At 44.9% G+C, this 19832-nt stretch overlaps 1 protein-coding gene across 1 annotated transcript; it reads right to left on the bottom strand.

The window, feature by feature from the left end:
* Positions 1–1512: 1512 nt before the first annotated feature.
* Positions 1513–19832, bottom strand: LOC115327754. Its single transcript, XM_029988788.2, has 9 exons — positions 19644–19832; positions 11676–11892; positions 11348–11496; positions 10109–10210; positions 6951–7034; positions 3822–3905; positions 3367–3450; positions 1966–2188; positions 1513–1625 (listed from the first exon to the last, which is right to left on the bottom strand). Exons 1-9 carry the CDS (start codon positions 19830–19832, stop codon positions 1513–1515), a joined length of 1245 nt encoding a protein of 414 aa, XP_029844648.1.

Here is a 19832-nt window from a genome sequence, read left to right as displayed (position 1 = left end):
GCGATGCCTTCGCCCACAATGAAAAAGCCTAGTCTTATCCGAACGTGTGCCATAAGACTTTTTTCAAAACAAGTAATTATAAAATTGTTTGGAATCTATACGTATTGTAGGACCTTCATTGATCAACTAGACCATGTAGTCCGAGAGAAATATCAGTCCACATGTTCTATTGCCACAAGAGAAATAGGCAGTTTTGTAATCTAGAAATTAATATATGTATTAACACCTTTTAAACAATGTAACATACAAAAAAATATTTTTCTAAAAACCACTTCGGTGCCCCTTTAAGTATATTGATTGCACTCTTCACTAAAATACTGGCAGGCTTTGTTACTTAATTGGCAGGCCGTGTCCACATCACAGCTCCCGCTCTTGTTTGCAAATCACATGTCCCAACCTGTGACCCTGGGTGAACAGATGAAATTAATACAGTGAAAAAGATTGACTATAAAAATATTGCAAAAGGTCCGAGCTCACACTGAGCACAAACATCACCACTCGAAATGTGCAGACCTTTTTGAGTCCAAGCCCGACTACTTTCTTCCGAGCAATCACAATAGTTTTTTTAAAGAAAAAAAAACACTTGTCACTTTTTGATCACCAACACTAATTAAAACAACAGTAGTAGAAACCAGCCAGTTTGCCGGCCATTGTGAGAACCCGAAAATTCCCCACCCCCTGGGTGCAGCCCTTGCTCTGAGGAGTCGTAGCAATACGTCTCGCGGCTCAGACAGAGCAGTACACCATGCCGTCTCAGACCTGGCAGAGCATAGCTTTTACTGCAGATTATTATAGGTGAGGGGAAAAGTATTGAGTATTCAGCCCCTGGAAAGTCGATGATAAGGTCATCAAATAATGAACGAGAAAGGGTTTGCGCCAAAACTGGCACTGACTGCGAGCCGATTGGCCACCCAAGAGAGGGACGAAAACAACTTACAAAACCTTGTCACAGCTTTATTAGTAGTACTGAATTGCTTCGAAGCAAAGTGCTCACGTGGCACACATTATATTTTTCGCCACGGTATAAGCAAACCTCTCATCTTGAAGGACCCCAGACACCAGCTAGGAGACAAAAACGGGACAATACAACACAGTCTTAAAGGCGAGGTTGTGTTGTCCCGTTTGTCTCCTAGTCTCTGGGGTCCTTCAAGATGATTACCCCCAACTCGCCTGGGAGTTAACCCTTATATCAGTATAACCAAACATTGACTTCTCGGTAAGTGGCGTTAAAAATTACTTTGTTCATCCTCATGGACAAGTACAAGTGCCCTAGTACCAAGAGTTATAATTGTTTAAACTCGCAGATAACACTGCGAGGTGAACATAATAGGCCTGTTTGATTCGCCTGAACTTGCGGAACTGGTTCAGTCAAAGTAGAAACTGGCACATTTGATTTCACCGGCAATGCCTGCACAAATCCTGCACTCTCTGAACTGGGACTGAACTGGTGCAGAACGTTCCGGCAAATCAAACAGACCTAATGCAAATCTTGCAGTTCTCTTACCTCCCCCGTTACCTTCTCGCGTCCGTGCATTTCTCGCTCAGAAACTTGCGAATTAGCTTTGCGCGTTTGACAGCCTGCTCCATAGGGATACCATTGTCTGTAAGACGGCTAATGAAGAAGCCTAAAAAGAAAGAATCACATTAAAAGGATGCCAATTATATACAACAAAGCTAGTTTGTCCAGGTATGCTTCATGTGCTTTGCAGTTCAAATGTGTAGACACCCATTGCGAAGTGTGACTGCTTTCTGTTGCCTGTCACTCCAATCGTTAGCAGTAGGATGCCGTGCATAAGAAAAGAGCACTTCTTTTTCTTCGGCAAGTTTATATTTTAGATTTTTATAGAACAAGATACACCATTTATGGACACCTTCAAATAAATTTGTATTGTACTGTTAGCATAGGCTTGCTGGGAAAATTAATTGTTTAAATGCTCATAAATCATAAGCATGAATGTTACTCACTGCGCAGTGCGTCCACCTTCTCTGGTGTTAAAGGGGGGAAGGCCTCTGTGTGCCCCAGGGCCTTTGCCTTGTTCGATAGTCTCCCCGTGGGGCTCTTCCCCTTCAAAACGCCCGCGCCCCAGATTGAGGTGGCTGCCTCTTTGGTAAAACGACTGTCCACAATTAGGCCAGGCAAATCCTCCCACTTCTTGCTGGGAATGAGAATATGGCAACCAATGACAACCTAGAAAAAAAATTACATTTCCAAATGAAACACGCGAAGAAAATATATAGCATGACGGCTTTTTGAGGAGGATTTAAGGGTAAGGCACTGTCTGCACGCAAAGATGAGCATAAGAAATGCAAGTGTTTTCAAGAAAGCATAGAAAAAGATGATGACAAAAAAAGTAGCACAGCGAGATCTCAGGTGCATGGCCTTGTTGGGCTATATTTACTTTGCTATAGGTAGGATTTCTTGTTTTCGGAGATTATTTTTAGTGAAAATCGAAGGGTGGTTAGAAGATACAATTCAATGAACGAGATATCCACTAACCCTTTGTCCCGAACGAACCAGGCGATTTAACCCCCTTTTTTAAATGTCCCAAGCTTGAAAGGAAACTAAATTGTCCTCTCTGACCGCTCACCCCGTTTCCTGACTAAACCAAAAGTCTCAAACGAACGCAGTGCAGTGCGTTGAGTCCCAGACGAATGGGATATTAGAATGCAGTGCAGATGTCGGCCAAGAAAAGACTGGAAACACCGAACGTTTAAGGTGGAAAGTGTTGGCTGGCAGCTAACACGTGTATGTACAGTTTGCAGCAAAAGTGTGCAGGGCACGGGAGCGCGTGACGTAAGCATCCATACGCCACTGCATTAAAGAGCCGCGCTTCTTGCATGCACGGTCTTTCTGCTTGCTGTCATAACTCTTTCGCTCGTTTGTCCGAATCACTCTTGATAAGCGAAGTCGGCGCCAGGGGTGCAATTTGCTGCTTCACCGGCTGTTCTGCCGTACATCTGGGTTCAGCTGCCTCGACCCCCCCTCACTCGGAGCGCGGGTCACTTGCCAGACAACATTTAGCGTCGGGCTCGGCTGCGAGTTGAGCAACCACTGATATTTATATTTTGCTTTTTACGCTTGTCAGGGGCATGTTATGCCATTTGTACTAATACACCCTTCTTTTCTTTGTTTGACACCTATGATCTCAGGTTGTCTATTGGTAAGTATATGCAATAAAATGCATATTAGGCACAAAATATTGCTTATTTTAAGATGGCTGCTCGATGGATACTCTCATTATATCCCTAGGCTTTCAGTTGAGTCCTAAATAGTGCTTTACACATACTATGTGAATCCTATTTTCTCCTCAATGATTTCTCCAATCATTTAGACTGCAGTACAATGTTAAGTAAAATGAAACTTACCATTGTAGCACCTGACTCGCCGTCCCCACTTGCTGGGGCTGGTGGATGAGTTGGTTGGGACGCAGGCGCCTGGGATGCGTTCACCTGAGGATTTGAAACACCGGCTAGTTAGGCTCGACAACTCATTTGATGCTTGTGTTCCACTCACGGCTAGCACCGCTAGGACATACAGATCCACCTTCTGGCGGGTTTGAATCCTGACAGTGGTGCTCAGAATACAATTGGGGCTTATGTATACCAACAGGCTACATGATTCTATGAAACCGATCCTATTAGGGACAAAAGATTGCTTATTTTAGAATGTCTGCTCGATGGCCACTCTCTTTATACTATCCTTGAACTTTTAGTTGAGTACTAAATAGTGCTTTGCACATACTGTGTGAATCCTATTTTCTCCTCAATGATTTCTCCAATCATTTAGACTGCAGTACAATGTTAAGTAAAATGAAACTTACCATTGTAGCACCCGACTCGCCTTCCTCACTTGCTGGTGCTTGTGGATAAGTTGGTTGAGACACAGGCGCCTGGGATGCGTTCACCTGAGGATTTGAAACACAGGCTAGTTAGGCTGGACAACTCATTTGATGCTCGTGCCCCACTCACGACTAGCACTGCTAGGACATACAGATCCAGCTTTTGGCGGGTTTGAATCCTGACAGTGGTGCTCAGAATACAATTCAGGCTTATGTATTAGACCGTTTTACTGAAAGACAGCGAGAGAGAAAAGGGCAATAAGCTAGCGGCGCTTTCCCCCTCTCTGGGTGTGTAGAAAGAGTGAAAGTCCCGGATGAGAGGCTTCGCCAGTGTTGGGTGTCTGCAGTGCCGGAACTTCGTTCGCGCTTTCTTCTCCGTTTTAAACTCTCAAACTTAATTAGAGCCACGGGCTTCGATGGCGACAGTCCCCCAGTCATCAGGACATCATTGCACGGTAATAGGGTGCACGAATAACAACGGAAAGTGTTGAATACTGTCTGAGGACTTATGTACCTAGCAAGGAATCTGGCAAGGCGAGAGCGGCTGAAATGTCTTTAAGCTCCATCGCTACGTTTCCACATGACCCCGGTCTCTGGTGGCAGTGGATTGCGTCCATAAACCGGAGGAAAGACGTTTCCTCAACGTCATCCTTTGGACTGTGCTCGGAACACTTTGTGAATAGAGCGCGCACCGAAAGCTGTACCGCCGATGAACATGGGGTACACTCGAAAGGTGCGTGCGAGTTTTCTTGTGATAATTGCTGTTTCAGCTTGTAAAATTTTGTAAATGAATTTATCTTAATATTGACATTTTGCAGTGGTGACATTGGCTCGATTTTATTATCTACAACACTTAGTTGAAGGTTTATTTCCGCCGCCGGGTGTGGCTGGAAATTGTTGAAAAGTTAGTTCTATCGGTTTTCCTGAATCGCAATCTCCTGCGCGATACCAGAGTGCCGGCAAAGGTGCTCCTTGGAATGCCCCTGGTGGGTTGTTTCCGTTGATTGGGCACTTTGAAGCACTGGATATTCGCTGCAGGGTACGTCTTGTGTGTTACGATCTCCATTTTCGAATAACTGGTTTGAGTTGAGCTGGTAGGTACAAGTCTGTAAGAAACACCTTGAACACTAAACACTTACACATAGACAGGTCAGGACATACACAGAGACGACTATCAACTATTTAATACTTATTCTTCCTCCACCTCTTCCTCTACTTAGCCCCTTCGAGCATTCCCCGATTGCCATCCGTCCGTCCATCACAATGCACAGCAAAGAAAAACAATAGCTACGGTGTGTTACGGCTTTGGGCCAGTGACTCGTGAGGACAGTCATGGGAAGAAGTTCTCAAAACATCCACGGGATACTGATGTCAGTGTCTGGAAGTGGAAATGTATGGGGTTAGCTTGGGCATTTCCGGATAGTTTTTCAATTTTCGTTCATGTAGTATAGTCTTTTCTTTTCGTCTATGGTTTATTTTTTATATATATGCTCCCTATTATGCCTTGCTCGTTTTAAAAAATTCTAAAAAGTGCATCTTATCTCGCAATCGTGGAATTCTCGAAGGGACTAAGAAGAGGAGGAGGTGGAGAAAGAAGTATTAAATATTTGATAGTCAGCTCTGTGTATGTCATGTCCTGTCTGTGTCTAAGTCTTTAGTATTCAATCCGTTTTCGAGCCTAGTGTGCACATTTCTTTTTTTTTGAGTCATGGCATCGACCAGTGTGGCGACGGGGGGAACAGCGGCAGCGAACGTGCCAGCAATAGAAATTGGAGGCGAGTACTCAAAATATCGCATCAAATAATAAAATAATTCGTGGCCGCTTTGAGGCTTTCCGCGGTTCGATATAAGTACATCTAGAACGTCTTGGTCGTTCATCCACAGGGAAATATAAAAAAACTGACACGCAAGATAAAAGCAGCGCAGCAAAACGATCTGTAGCAGCTCCGGGTGTTTACAAAAGTTAATAGAGCTTCCCGTGTCATGTATCGCTTGTTGATTACTAAACACGGCTACGTTGAAATAGGTACATTGCGAGAAAAAATTGATAAACGGTTCATCAGTTCCACTCATGCGGAAAGCGATGGAGCTTAAACACATTGCAGCCGATCTCGCCCTGCCAGATTCCATGCAAGCTGCATAGGTCCTCGGACAGCATTCGACGCTTTCTGTCGTTATTCGCACACTCTACCACCGAGCAATGGTGTCCCGATGACCGGGGGTTTGTCGCCATTGAAGCCCGTGACTAATTAAGTTATAAAATTTAAAAGCGCTAACAAAGACGAGGACGAAAAAGAAAGGTCTTGTTCGTCCTCGTCTTTGTTAGCGCTTTTAAATTTTACAAGTCATGAACCAACTCGCCCGCTTCGCCACTTTAGTTAAAACAAAGAAGCCCGAACAAAGTTGCGGCAATGCAGACACCCAGCACCGGCCAAGCTTCTCAGCCGGGACTCTCACTCTTTCTACACACCCAGAGAGGAGGAAAGCGCCAGCAGCCCTTTCCCTTTTTCTCTCTCGCTCTCAAAACGGCACTACTCACGATAAAACGGTTTATACCAGGAGTGGCCAAGCTGCGGCTCTTCGCGTGCTATAGTGCGGCTCGCGGCTCCCTCCCCTACAAACCCCCCCCCCCCCCCCCCCACTCCGCCACCTTCCCAGTCACACGAGCACTTCCCCAAATAGAGAAATTGAACGCGTTTTTCAACGAAAGACAGGTTGAGGCTTGGTAGTCTTGTGCTACTGCTGCCTTACGTACAGTTGGACTGCTTTTGACTCGGGTGGGTTGTACGTAGTTCGAGCTTCGTTTAATGCTTTAAACAAAAGCCCCCCCGCGGCCCTTGGAAATTTTGTGGTTTCGTTTGTGGCTCTTAGGCCGAGTCAGCCTGGCCACCCCTGGTCTACACCAACAAGCTACACGATTCTATAAAAACGATCCCATTAGGCACAAAAGATCGCGTATTTTAGAATGTCTGCTCGATGACTAATCTCATTACATCCTTGGACCTTCAAGTGAGTACTAAATAGTGCTTTAACATACTGTGTGAATCTTATTTTCTTCTCAATGATTTCTCCAATAGTATGCAGTACAACGTTAGCTGAAAAGAAATTTACGATCATAGCACGCGGCTCGCCTTCCCCACTTGTTGGTGCTGGTGGACGGTTTGGTTGGGACGCAGGAGCCTGGGATGCATTCACCTGCCGATTGGAAACACAGGCCAGTTGGGCTTGACAACTCATTTGATGCTCGTGCCCCACTCAAAGCTAGCTCTGCTAGGACTTACAAACCTGCCTTTTGGCGGGTTTCAATCCTGACAGTGGGGCTCGGAATACAATTGAAGTTTACGTATACCAACAGGATATGTGATCCTACGAAAATGATCCTATTAGACACAAAAGATTCATATTTTGGAATGCCTGCTCGATGGCTACTTCTGATCATATCCTTGGACTTTTATTTTAGTAACAATCAGTGCTTTACTCATACAGTAAAATTAGAATCATTACACTGCGGTAAACTTTTTGTTTGAATTACCCGGACGACTCAAATGAAAGAAACGAAAAACGAAAAAAAGAGCCCAATCCAATTCACTTTAAAGGGCAACTCCGGTTCATACCTTCGATTTTGGGATTATGACTGTTTTAAGTGCAGTCAGGGCGTCCCTGAATTGCAAGGTTTAATTTTTTTCTCGTTATTGTGCATAGTTTTAAAGGTATCGAAGCCTTGAAGTTTTATTTGGGGCGCGGCCAACAAAACTGAAACTAGCCGCTCGAGGTTCCGGCAACACTGGAAATCAGCCGCTATGTGAACGTGAGATCAGGATCGTTCTCGTTCAACTAGTGCGAAGTCCGAATGGCACCTACCTCTGTTGCGCTAGTCGTCTTAAGATATTAGGTAAGCTGATGTCGTTTTAATTCTGTATACGTGGTAGTCATCCAGCATATGCAGCAAGAGTTAGTGCATATACCTAAAAGCTAGCGACTGGAAAACACGTGAACCCGTACGGTGCCGTACTCGGCGGCCACCGCCGTGCGTGCGCTATGCCGTATTCGTCGCTTGTATACCGAAAAGCTAGCGACTGGAAAACGAGTGAACTCGTCCGCTGCCGCAGTCAGAGGCTGTGGCCGTGTGTGCGGTCTTCCGTACTCGTCGCTAGGCCTAAATTGTCATCGGGGCTCCGTGGATGGTGCGGCGTTGCTCCATCCACGGAGCCGCGCTGCCAGTGATGCACAGTACTGGGGGCCCCCCCGCTTTTGCGCTGCGGGTCAGTTCCAGACGCGAAGCTTTGAGGCTCTCCGGCGCGGGCCGCGGCGCCCGAACATACGTGTGCTGGGCTGTACACGTCTGTTTCTTTGTTCTTTTTTCCTCGGGCGCATAAAAGCCGAAGTCCAAAGTCCACTCGTCGAAAAGCGTTCACCCACACCTTCTGCAGTTTCCGGTCCGTTGGAAACTTGTGAAAAAGCACCCCCGTGTTGCGCAGCGGGTTGTTTGAGCAGCCCACAGCGCTACAAGTTGCACTCGGCATCTTTCGAGGAACAGCTGGGCAGTCTTGGGCACTCCGAGTTGCTCGCTAAAACGAGTCTTGGAGTCCTCACAAGCAAATAAACAAAAGCTACACGGGCTACAGATAAAAGCAACGGCTAAACACGCCAATCATAAGCCGAAGAAGCGGTGGTAGCGGCTCAAAGAAGCGCGTTCCGCGCAACGCCCGGACCGGAGGAAAAAAAAGAGAACGATACTGACGTCACGGCCCAATGTTGCTTTAGCGATCGGCAACCCGCTGGCCGCCCGCTAAGGAGCAGCGGCTGGCGGCGGGTCGCATTTTTATTATCGGCATTAGTTGAGAATGCGGCGTCCCACGGATGTAATATTTTGGCTGGGGTCGTATTTTTTGTCACTACAGCGATACCGGTAATTTATTTCATTTTGAGTTTTGGCCGGAGTTGCCCTTTAATGTCTACGGTATGCCCAAAACATGCGTGTCCGACTGGTCTGTCTACCACATCCTAATTTTTGGTCCCCCGATTTCTGCCTTGTGATGTCAAAACTACATCATTTTATTGCTGGTTGCGATACTTATTATGGCACAATCGTGTAGGGGGAAACGACACGCCTGCCAAACTGTATATAGCGCCGCATGTGTCCCGTGAACGACAATGTACGAAGTGATGGTTTGCAACATCCAGTAACTGTGAAGGCAGCAACGCTTGTGTACACTCAATTTCTCTGACTGCACTTCCATTTCCGACCACCAAGACCGTGACAAGCAAAACGATTAAGGTTGTACCGTAGGTAGCAGAGTTGCTTGTTTATTTTCCGAAGTACTTTTATGTGCCGCCATGCCATACTGGCCGAAATTGAGCACGTTAGCATTCAAAGCTTCAGTGCTATGCAGAAAAGCCTCCCCTATAGCTATAAAGGTTTTCTTTTTTTTAAGTTACATGTGCGAGCCTCATGTACTATGACCTCAGATATGTGAATTCTCAAGGAGCCCAAGCAACTACCGGCAAAGCAATCATGCGAGGTGTAAAGTTCAATACTCTGGAGGAGACCCACTCTGGCTGCCTACGGTAGCTATGTACAAGAACTCAGAAAGACATAACACGGCAGCCCCTTTGTTACCACATTAAGCACGTGAAGGATAAGTAAACACACGTCTGAGACGCGTTCCAGGCACCACATTTAAAGACATCCGATCATGGGCCGCTAAATTGCGTGAAAGAGGATGGTGAACAGCAGCCGACATCTCATTTCCGACTTGAAGAACAGTGGAAATTGAAGCAGCAAAAGCAGCTGCAACAACCACGGATATAATAAAAAAATGAGGGTGGTGTTGCCATTGTTTCATGACTGTCGTAGCTTTCTCCTTTTCTCAGTTCATATGATGGGAGTCAACTTTTTATAATGGAATTTGAAGAACACAGTTAAGCCCATTCGGCTTTGTGGTGCGCAGTCGCGGAACCGAGATCTCTTTTTTTCTTTCCTGATTTATAACTGTAATTACACATGCATGCATTCGCTCGGGTCTAATTATGCGATGCGGTGCCCTTGCACGTTCAATCTAAAGAGCTTCCTTCCTTCCAAAGAAATGTAAGCGCGCTCATTGAGAATGCTGACAACTGATCAAATTAAATGAAAACTCGAAATAGCTACGGATGAATTAACAAAATTTTTCTCTACTGTATGAATCCTACTTTCTGATCAATTATTTCTCCGATCGTTTATAGATTGCTATGTAACATTAACTGAAAAGCATCTAAAAGCATCTTACCATCACCGCACCAAGTTCGGCTTCGCCACTTTCCCGTGCTGGTAGAGGAGCTGCTGGCTGGGACACAGCAGCCTGGGAAGCACTGTCGTATGATGCATTCACCTGGGGATTTGAAACACAAAGCATTTGGGCTTGACAACTCATTTGATGCTGGTCTCCGAACTACAACTAGCCATATACGTTGCTCCGAGGCAAAAGCGCTGAATACACATCCCTAGTTAGCTGGTTCGGATCCCGTCCAAAGTGAGCGCAATATGACTAAGGCTTAATGTGGAGAATTCAAGTGTAGCTAAGATTTCGGTTACATACCAAAAGATCTCAAGGCAGTCTAAAGCAATTACTGGTCCTTTAGTGTGGCATGCTGCATGCTTTTTAAATGCAAAGCATTTCTGAGCTAACCCTTTTCACTTTGCGCGTCGGTCGCCGGGTCGCTGTGGGTTCTGTCTGAAACCACTAATTAGCAAAAGGCACCAAAAGGCGTCTTTTGACATTAAACGTCCGCACAGGCTCTTGAGAAAATAAAATATAGACAGACATCCTGTTTACAAACAAGCCTGCATCTACCCGCACCGGGTGTGGGCACTGCGCAAGCGCAGAAACCGGATTCGAGCGAGCTGAAGCTCCGGCGCATGCGCCGTGGCGACAACAGCACCACCACAGAGGCATGACGTCAGAGCCGCGTGTTGGTCTATCAGAAAGGGAAAGCTAATTAACGGGTAGCACAGGAATCTGAAAAAAATTCAAGCATTTTCTGCGCCTTCCTCGTGCTGTGCAAGCGTCGTCTGCTCGCCGTAGAGGCAAGCAGGCGAGTGTCAAGTAAGAGCGTTAACAGAGAGCCACTCACATAATCTGATCACCTAACACTAAATCACATGATCTAAACTCACGTGATTATGTGACACAGATGATTATATGATCATTTAATCTTAGGTATTTAGCCAAACGTTGGGCCTAATCTTATGTGAGAACGTGTCCCGCGCTCACGCACAATAAGCACTGAGTCACGTGATCATGTAAGATTAGTCCTAATATGAGGACTAATCTGTGATTACAGGACACAAAGTCACATAACCACAAACATCATAATTAGACATAGAATTTTATATTAGTTTTACATCAGTTACGGAGAAACAATAACGGAATAGAAGACACTGTAAATTGCTGCACATTTTGACAGGAATCAGCGCAGCAATTTTGGCTGCAAATTTAATGGTTTGGTACGTAAATTTCCCAAATTACCTTTCTTATATTGCACTCGACCGTCATTGCACTTAGGCTTGACCAGGCGGTGTCTAGTCCTGGTTTGTTGGCCTCCCCCTGCCCTTCAAAGTCCACATAATAGAGAGGAGCATTCTCCTCTGCTCCACTCTTCTGGCACTGGAAGCAATCTAGAGAAACCATTGTAGGAAAACAGCATTGAAGAGAATGTAAGTAGTTGAAACATGAAAAATTATATTATAACCTTTCATGGCAGTAAATACAAAAAATGCTTTGAAAAACATGATGCCTGGGGCTTGGAACTCAAAATGATTATTTATTTGCGAATGAACTAGATGCAATAACTTACCTGCTTTCTTTATGTTTGTGCAGAGTGCCTCCTGGAGCTGCTCATTTAGTTTCTGGCACTGCTCCAGAGCTTTTGTTTTTTCGTGCAGCTTGCGTAGTACCTCCATGTACTTTTTGCGGGGCACGAGGTCATGGTTCTCAAGCTCTATCTTTTGGAGCGGATCCAAATCTCTTTGGCGCTTGTTGACATCTTTGTCATTTGTCGCTTTCTTTTTTTTCTGTGCCGAGAAAGATATTAGAGAATGTTTTCAATGGTAACTTCCGTTTCTAGATTCGAAGTAACCCGGAAAGCTTCATGCTCACGGCTTTAAAGTAGTACATGGTAGCTCGCACTTGCACGAACAGAAAAATTAGAGGTCTAAAAGCGCTTAAAATTTACGGGCGAAATTTACCATAAGAAATACCACATTGAGGGATAAGGAGCCTCTATTGCTGTTGTGCTAGGAAGGTCACAGATACAAAACAAAACTGCAAGTTACAGAAATACCTTGAACAAAAAGTTAGTGCAAACAGGAGCTGGTGCTGTTTAACATTATCTGACAAAAAACCCAGAGACTAGGACGAGACAATTTTTTTAAGCTACATGTGCGAGCTTCATGTACTACGACTTCAGCTGCGCCAATTCTCGCACACTGGCAAATCAATCATGCGAGGAGTAAATTTCAATGCTGTGAAGGAGAGCACAGCTATGGCTGTGAATGCGGTATTCTGGCTGCCCACACGTTTTTGTACAGAAACTCATAAAGATTTAACACAGCAGCCCCTTCGTTACCACTTCGGGACCGCTATAAACAGGGTGTCGAACCGGAACCGAACCGAACCGAAAACCGGAACCGAACCGTTATTTTTAGCCGAACCGGAACTGAACCGAACCGAAATCGTCGCCGCCATTTTGGAACTGAACCGGAACCGAACCGTAAAAAAATATAACGGTAACCGGTTCAAAACGGTTCAAGGCAATTTTTTGGTTATTATCACAAAATGAATAGATAGGAATAAAAAAATGGCAGCTGTATGTCTATCTATTAATAAAATTGTCTTACACAGAATTTAAATGTATGATAAATTGTGGGTTTTCATGGCGCTTTTGTATTGGAACTATTAATAACTATTTGTCACGTTGTCACGTGACGTCATGGTGTCAATACATGATGTCAAGTAATGTCACGTGACCCCGTGACGTCACGTGACTCACTGCGTCCAATCGATTTAATTTGAGGAAGTCATTAGATGTATTAACCTTGTTGACAGCGTGACGTAACATGACATCGCGATTTTGCACCCAGAGTTACGTGACACCGTGATGTACGTGGTTTTCATAACCCCGAGTCGAGTGCTCGGGTTCATGATAATCAGTATTGTCAGACATTCGGGTAACTACTCGCGTTTAATTAAATATGATAATAGCCCAACTCTAACAATATCTGAAGCTCAGCCCAAGCTTTGGCTTTCCAAACCCTAGCTCGCGACTACGAAGCGTCAGATCACGTGGCCACTTGTTCGAATTGCGAGTTGAGGAGGGGATCGACAACTGTCTCTTTTCTGTATTTTTTCTGCATCTGCCATAACGCGGAGAGGAAATCTAATGAGTGCCTTCAGTAGCTATAATCATCAGGGATTACGTCTTAACACTGGTTACTGAAAGTACAAAAAAAAATGTTGCACGACCAATTTTGCATCATTGAGGCACCCAAACGTTTTTTAGTTGTTGCTGAACTGCATCCGAAAGATGTCCCCGAGAATGAAAGTGTTAAAAGTATTAAATGCGACTTATTATTTAGGACGTTCCATAAAACTACATGTGTGTACAGAAAAGATACCTGAAAAAAAAAAAATATCCTATACTTCGTTTCAGCTTCGGTCCGAGCGCGGCCGATGTTATGAGCCGAAGGGCCAATCAAACAGCGAAAGAGGCGCAACGTCATGGCGTGCTTTCTGCAGTTGATAGGGCCAGCCGGTATTCGCAGTTTCTCTGTGCGTGCTCGTCCGCCGGCTAGTTGTATAAAGCGAGGAGAGCACACCATGACTCTGCGCTTTTCGCGCTGTATGATTGGCCCTTCGGCTCATAACATCGGCCGCGCTCGGACGTCAGCTGAAACGAAGTACAGTGGTCTTAGAGGGGGACAGCCGAACGTTGCCATCCGCTCTAAGTCTCACACGAACTTCGTTCTCAAGTTATTGCCCAAGTTTTGACCACCTTTTCATTTTGCTTAGAGGAACCATAAAAAAGATTCCTATACATTCAATAGATACTACTTGGAATCACTCCCTAACGTTAATAACTGAATAAACTTGCTTTAGTTCTTCTTTCTAGGGAATGACTGTCGCCAAAAAAATTCGAGAAATATGAGCATCATTCATCCCTTCGTCTCGGAGCCAGATGCGGCCACGTGACTTGGTGCCCATCCTATGCCGCCAACGTTAATCATACCCCCGCGCTGGGGTTGGAACGGAAGAAAACGCGTGCTGGGGAGTTCGAGGCATTTTTAGAGTTCGACTACTCTCATCACCGCAGGGATTGGAGACGAGCCACGAGCCAAGTGTCCGCCGAGGCATTGATTGTTACGAGCCGATGTACGGTGCTCACGCAGTTCTCGTGTCCAGTCCATGAGCCGCGCGCGACTGTCGTCAGGCGGGTGGGTTTGATCCCAGAATCGTCATCAATCTTTGCGAAGGCAAGACTAAAAGAAATGTATAATCTTATCCTCGCAATTTCACCGCGACAAAGAAGCTTCTGTATCAGTGGCAGTCTGTGCGACTATACTTTGTCCAGTATGGGACCAGTACGCCTCTGAAAAGTTATGAACATTTCAACTTGATATCGTTTTATGACCCCCTTTAAACTTCACGTTCTAAAAAAAAAGCAATGGACGGTTACTGCTAACAAGCGACAAATATAATTTTCGAATTAACACACCCAAACGGAGGAGGCAATTCCTCAGGAATACAAAATATTCTTTGGAGGAGCAACGGAGAAAGAAAAAGAACTGTGTGTGTTTGTGTGTGTGTGTGTGGGGGGGGGGGGGGGGGAGGGTTCATTTTAAAAACGTACTGTGATGAAAAGGTTCGTCTTCCCCGTATTTTCGGCGCAGACTAAAAAGCGTGGCCCCGGAAACTACTTTTTGTGCAAAAACGCTCTTGCCAAAAAGCACGTTTTTGTCGTGCCAGACGCTCGCGCTGTTCCTCACGACGATGCACCAAAAATAATAATACGTGCCTTTCAAGTACTTGACTTTTACCGAGCTTGAACCTCCTGCAGCGTACATTTTTCACCTTTGAATTTGGTTTTCTCAGCGAGAAGAAATCACAATGACCACCAGCATATAGTGTGATGACGTCATGTGCATACCACGTTTAGCAGTTCAGCTTTCTGGTAAAATGCGATGTTCGCAACACTAGCAATAGATATCCTAATTGTAAAGTTGTAATGTATTTATAGCAGTCTCGCGGTGAAAAACGGTAACCTAGAGAAATATTAGAGCGCATGACTATTGAAGCATGATATTGTAAACTAAGGGCCCGAAACAAGCGCAGGTAAAACCGAATATAACATTAGCCTCCTGAGGCAGTATTTCACGAAGTTTCGAGCTCATGCAAGCTGATGAAATGTTATTTATATTAAGATTTTAAGAATCTTTGTCTGTCCTCCGCGCTATTTATTTAAAATTAGGAATTTCATTGCACACTACTTTATGCATCTCCGTTTGTAGTAAGGCGTTCTGTAAAGAATTATTTAGAAAAATACCATTAATTATCTTTTTTTTAATGTTTCGAGTATTTGCCTTCAGATCTGTCATGTAAACACAGAGTCCTTTTTGGTGTACCCTGGAGTCTGACGTTTCACACTGCCAATCAGCGAACAAAAAACACGTATACGCAGTCTTAACAGCTCGCGTAGTTTCGAGTATCGTGCTTCCGAATCGGTCTCAAGCGGTTATAAAGTAAAATTTATTGATCATAAAAATGTATTTCATTACTAACAGAATATTTGACAACATAAATAAAGGGCCGACCACCCAAAAGCAATGCCCCCCCCCCCCCCCTCCACCAGATTATCTTATATGTGTTCTGACAATCGTTTCCGGCGTTTTTATCCTCGACAGACACATTATAAGTGATCTCGGACAGCCATATACATATTTATGATTTTGAAGCTAATTTAAATAACTATCTGTTACTCACACATATAACTTTTCAAACATATAGAAGTCTGTTATTGCCTATTTTATGTGGTGAACATTACTTTTATGTGTCTGTGGGCTAGACAAAAACAAAGTAAACAGGAACGCGCGGCGAAACTATGACTATTACGCACGGGAACCGTCAGAAAGTGTCCAATTAAGTAGCTGTCATGTCGAGTAGAACATGAAATACTACTTCGTTTTACCTAACAAAAAAGAATCTTAGAGAACGCTTAAGCTTCGTTTTTAAAAGTGGAAAGCGCCTCGTTCGCATCGCCTTCTCATTTGCCGCGCAAGCGTGCCTCGCGTGGCCTAGTCAGGAGCGTGTCTGACTCGCAACCAAAGTGGTCGTGGGGTCGTGAATTCGAATCCCACGTAGAAGTATTAAGTTAAAATTAACGTGGGATTCGAATTCACGACCCCACGACCCCTTTTGGTTGCGAGTCAGATATATATATATATATATATATATATATATATATATGAACGAATATGTGCAGATGAATGAACCGTACTTAATCCAATGAATCAAAGAATCAAAGTTTCCAGGAACCCGCCGAAAGCCAAAAATTGCCGGAGCCAGGATTTGAACTCTGTGCCTCCCAATGTCCGGTTGGGTGTGCTAACCACTACACCACTCCACCTTGGCTTTCTGGCGTTTCCTACCTGTCTTATTAATGCACAAGAAACGAAATGTATCCAATCGGAGGTGTTCTGGAAACACACGCCGCCGCGTGGAACGCGGTACGACGCTTAGTGTCACGTGATACGTGCTCGTTTGTGCTCCAGAAATCCTCCCACTGTTTGTTTCGCCAACTGTACATGTGGTATTTTTTGTTTATGAGCTTTTAGAGACACGGTATCATCATCATCTGCGAGAATCAAGAGCCACGTTATTGAGTACACAACACGGGCACTTCACACCATCGTACGTGGTCTCCGAGGAGGATATGAACGAATATGTGCAGATGAATGAACCGTACTTAATCCAATGAATCAAAGAATCAAAGTTTCCAGGAATCCGCCGAAAGCCAAAAATTGGCGGAGCCAGGATTTGAACTCTGTGCCTCCCAATGTCCGGTCGGGTGTGCTAACCACTACACCACTCCGCCTTGGCTTTCTGGCGTTTCCTACCTGTCTTATTAATGCGCAAGAAACGAAATGTATCCAATCGGAGGTGTTCTGGAAACACAAGCCGCCGCGTGGAACGCGGTACGACGCTTAGTGTCACGTGATACGTGCTCCTTTGTGCTCCAGAAATCCTCCCACTGTTTGTTTCGCCCCCTGTACATGTGGTATTTTTTGTTTATGAGCTTTTAGAGACACGGTATCATCATCATCTGCGAGAATCAAGAGCCACGTTATTGAGTACACAACACGGGCACTTCACACCATCGTACGTGGTCTCCGAGGAGGATATGAACGAATATGTGCAGATGAATGAACCGTACTTAATCCAATGAATCAAAGAATCAAAGTTTCCAGGAACCCGCCGAAAGCCAAAAATTGGCGGAGCCAGGATTTGAACTCTGGGCCTCCCAATGTCCGGTCGGGTGTGCTAACCACTACACCACTCCACCTTGGCTTTCTGGCGTTTCCTACCTGTCTTATTAATGCACAAGAAACGAAATGTATCCAATCGGAGGTGTTCTGGAAACACAAGCCGCCGCGTGGAACGCGGTACGACGCTTAGTGTCACGTGATACGTGCTCGTTTGTGCTCCAGAAATCCTCCCACTGTTTGTTTCGCCCCCTGTACATGTGGTATTTTTTGTTTATGAGCTTTTAGAGACACGGTATCATCATCATCTGCGAGAATCAAGAGCCACGTTATTGAGTACACAACACGGGCACTTCACACCATCGTACGTGGTCTCCGAGGAGCATATGAACGAATATGTGCAGATGAATGAACCGTACTTAATCCAATGAATCAAAGAATCAAAGTTTCCAGGAACCCGCCGAAAGCCAAAAATTGGCGGAGCCAGGATTTGAACTCTGGGCCTCCCAATGTCCGGTCGGGTGTGCTAACCACTACACCACTCCACCTTGGCAAGAGCGCGTCTATCGTTTGAACCAATCGCCAGACGAGGAGCCCGTTGTCGTCACGCTTCGCCGCACTTTAGTTCACCTTTCTGCCGCCGCCTCGGTGGGGTCTCAGGCATCGTTCCCGGCGTTGTTATTACCGCGCCTGTTTGCTCGATTGGTGCGGCACCCAAACTTCTGTTCGGGCTAGAACTTGGTCAACAGTATCTGAGACGTGCCTAACAATCGTCAGGCTTTGCCTTCATGGTGCCTTTATACACGAACAAAGGACAGGAAATGAAACTATAGTTCTAAATTTCAAGCTGATCTATTCGCAATTATACTTGTACTTAGATCAGCTTGAAATTTAGAATTATTTTGTCATTTCCTGTCCTTTCTTCGTGCTTAAGTAAAATTCTTAAGTTCAAGCTGATCTTTTTACACGGTCTAAAATGTTGTCGCGAAGTGTGGTATGTCGCATAAATATATGTACAAACAAGCTCAACTCTTTACTGTTGTACTTACACATTTGGATTCAGGTAAAATAGATGTGACTGATAAACAAAGCGATGTTGAGTCGTATGAACACGACGTTATGTACGTTGATGTAGACTTTCTTCTACTCTTGCGTCGAAATTAAATAACTTGAATCTCATATCTTTGGTACCTGAAAACAAAAGTTAATTGCACGGACGATAGAAGAATTTATATAGTTATTCGTTTCACGGCGTAAATAATGTCGATTGCAATAACAACGCAAAACTATGTTCTCAATTTAGAGGTTCAAACCGGTTCGAACCGGTTTGAACCGGTTTTAACCGTTATTTTTTGCTCCCCGGAACTGAACCGGAACCGAACCGAAAGCCGTGAACCCGAACCGGAACCGAACCGATAAAAATTTCGGTTCGACACTCTGGCTATAAACACGGGGGTATAGGAGTAAACACACGTCCGAGGCGCGTCCCGGGCACTATATTTAAAGAAGTCCGGTTACGGGCTGCTAAAGTGTGTGAAAGACGATGGCGAACAGCCGCCGACTTCTCATGTTTTACTCAAAGAACAGTGGAAATTGAAGCAGGAAAAGCAGCTGCAACAAACACGGTCACAATAAAAAAAAAAAAAGGCTGTGTTGTCAGTGTTTCACGACTGTCATAGCTTTTGATGCTACTCTCAGTACATAAGATGGGAGTCAACTTGATATAATTTTAAGAACACAGTTCAGCCCACTCGGTCTGGTGGCGTGCAGCCGTGGAGCCGTACTTCATTTCCTGCATTGATACTGTGCAACTACGCCGGCATGCATTCGCTGGAGTCTAATTATGCGATGCGGTGCCCTTGCATGTTCGAACTAAGAAGCTCTTTTTCCCCATAGAAATGTACGGGCGCTCACCGAGACCGTTGAATATTGATCAAACTAAATGAAAACTCAAAATGGCTGAGGTCGAGCTAACAAAAGTTTACTGTATTGTATTAATCCTATTTTCTTCTGAATAATTTCCCGAACGTTTAAACTGCAATGTAAAACAATAATAAAAAAAAACAAAAAAAACTTACCATTATTGAACGAAGCTTTCTGCGCGCCTCGGAGAAGTCTGCTGGCATTGCGCTAGAGAGCGGCCTTTTCCGTGTTCGTTTCGCTACATCACGCAGTTCTTCTTCGGATTATGCAATCGGTGAATCAAGGTATATTTGGTTTTGATGTGCACCCCAATCAATTAGCTACTTGTAAAAAGAGGAGTCGGGGAAATCCTTCCACATACCTGCCATGTTGACAATCTGCGCGTGGTAGTAGCCGCCCTTCGTTGTCATGCTGCCGCTCCAGAACACGTCATACAACAAGTCTGGATTCATATCCTCGCAGGTTACGGGGCAGAAGTCTTTTATATTTCGTGCGGAGACAACCGCTGTCGTGTTGTCGATCTCACAGGGCACCAACGCGAACAGTTTACACAT

The sequence above is a fragment of the Ixodes scapularis genome, unplaced genomic scaffold, assembly GCF_016920785.2.
Source record: "Ixodes scapularis isolate PalLabHiFi unplaced genomic scaffold, ASM1692078v2 PGA_scaffold3__209_contigs__length_174095766, whole genome shotgun sequence".
Classification (NCBI taxonomy): domain Eukaryota; kingdom Metazoa; phylum Arthropoda; class Arachnida; order Ixodida; family Ixodidae; genus Ixodes; species Ixodes scapularis.
This window is presented reverse-complemented; position numbering and strand designations above follow the sequence as displayed.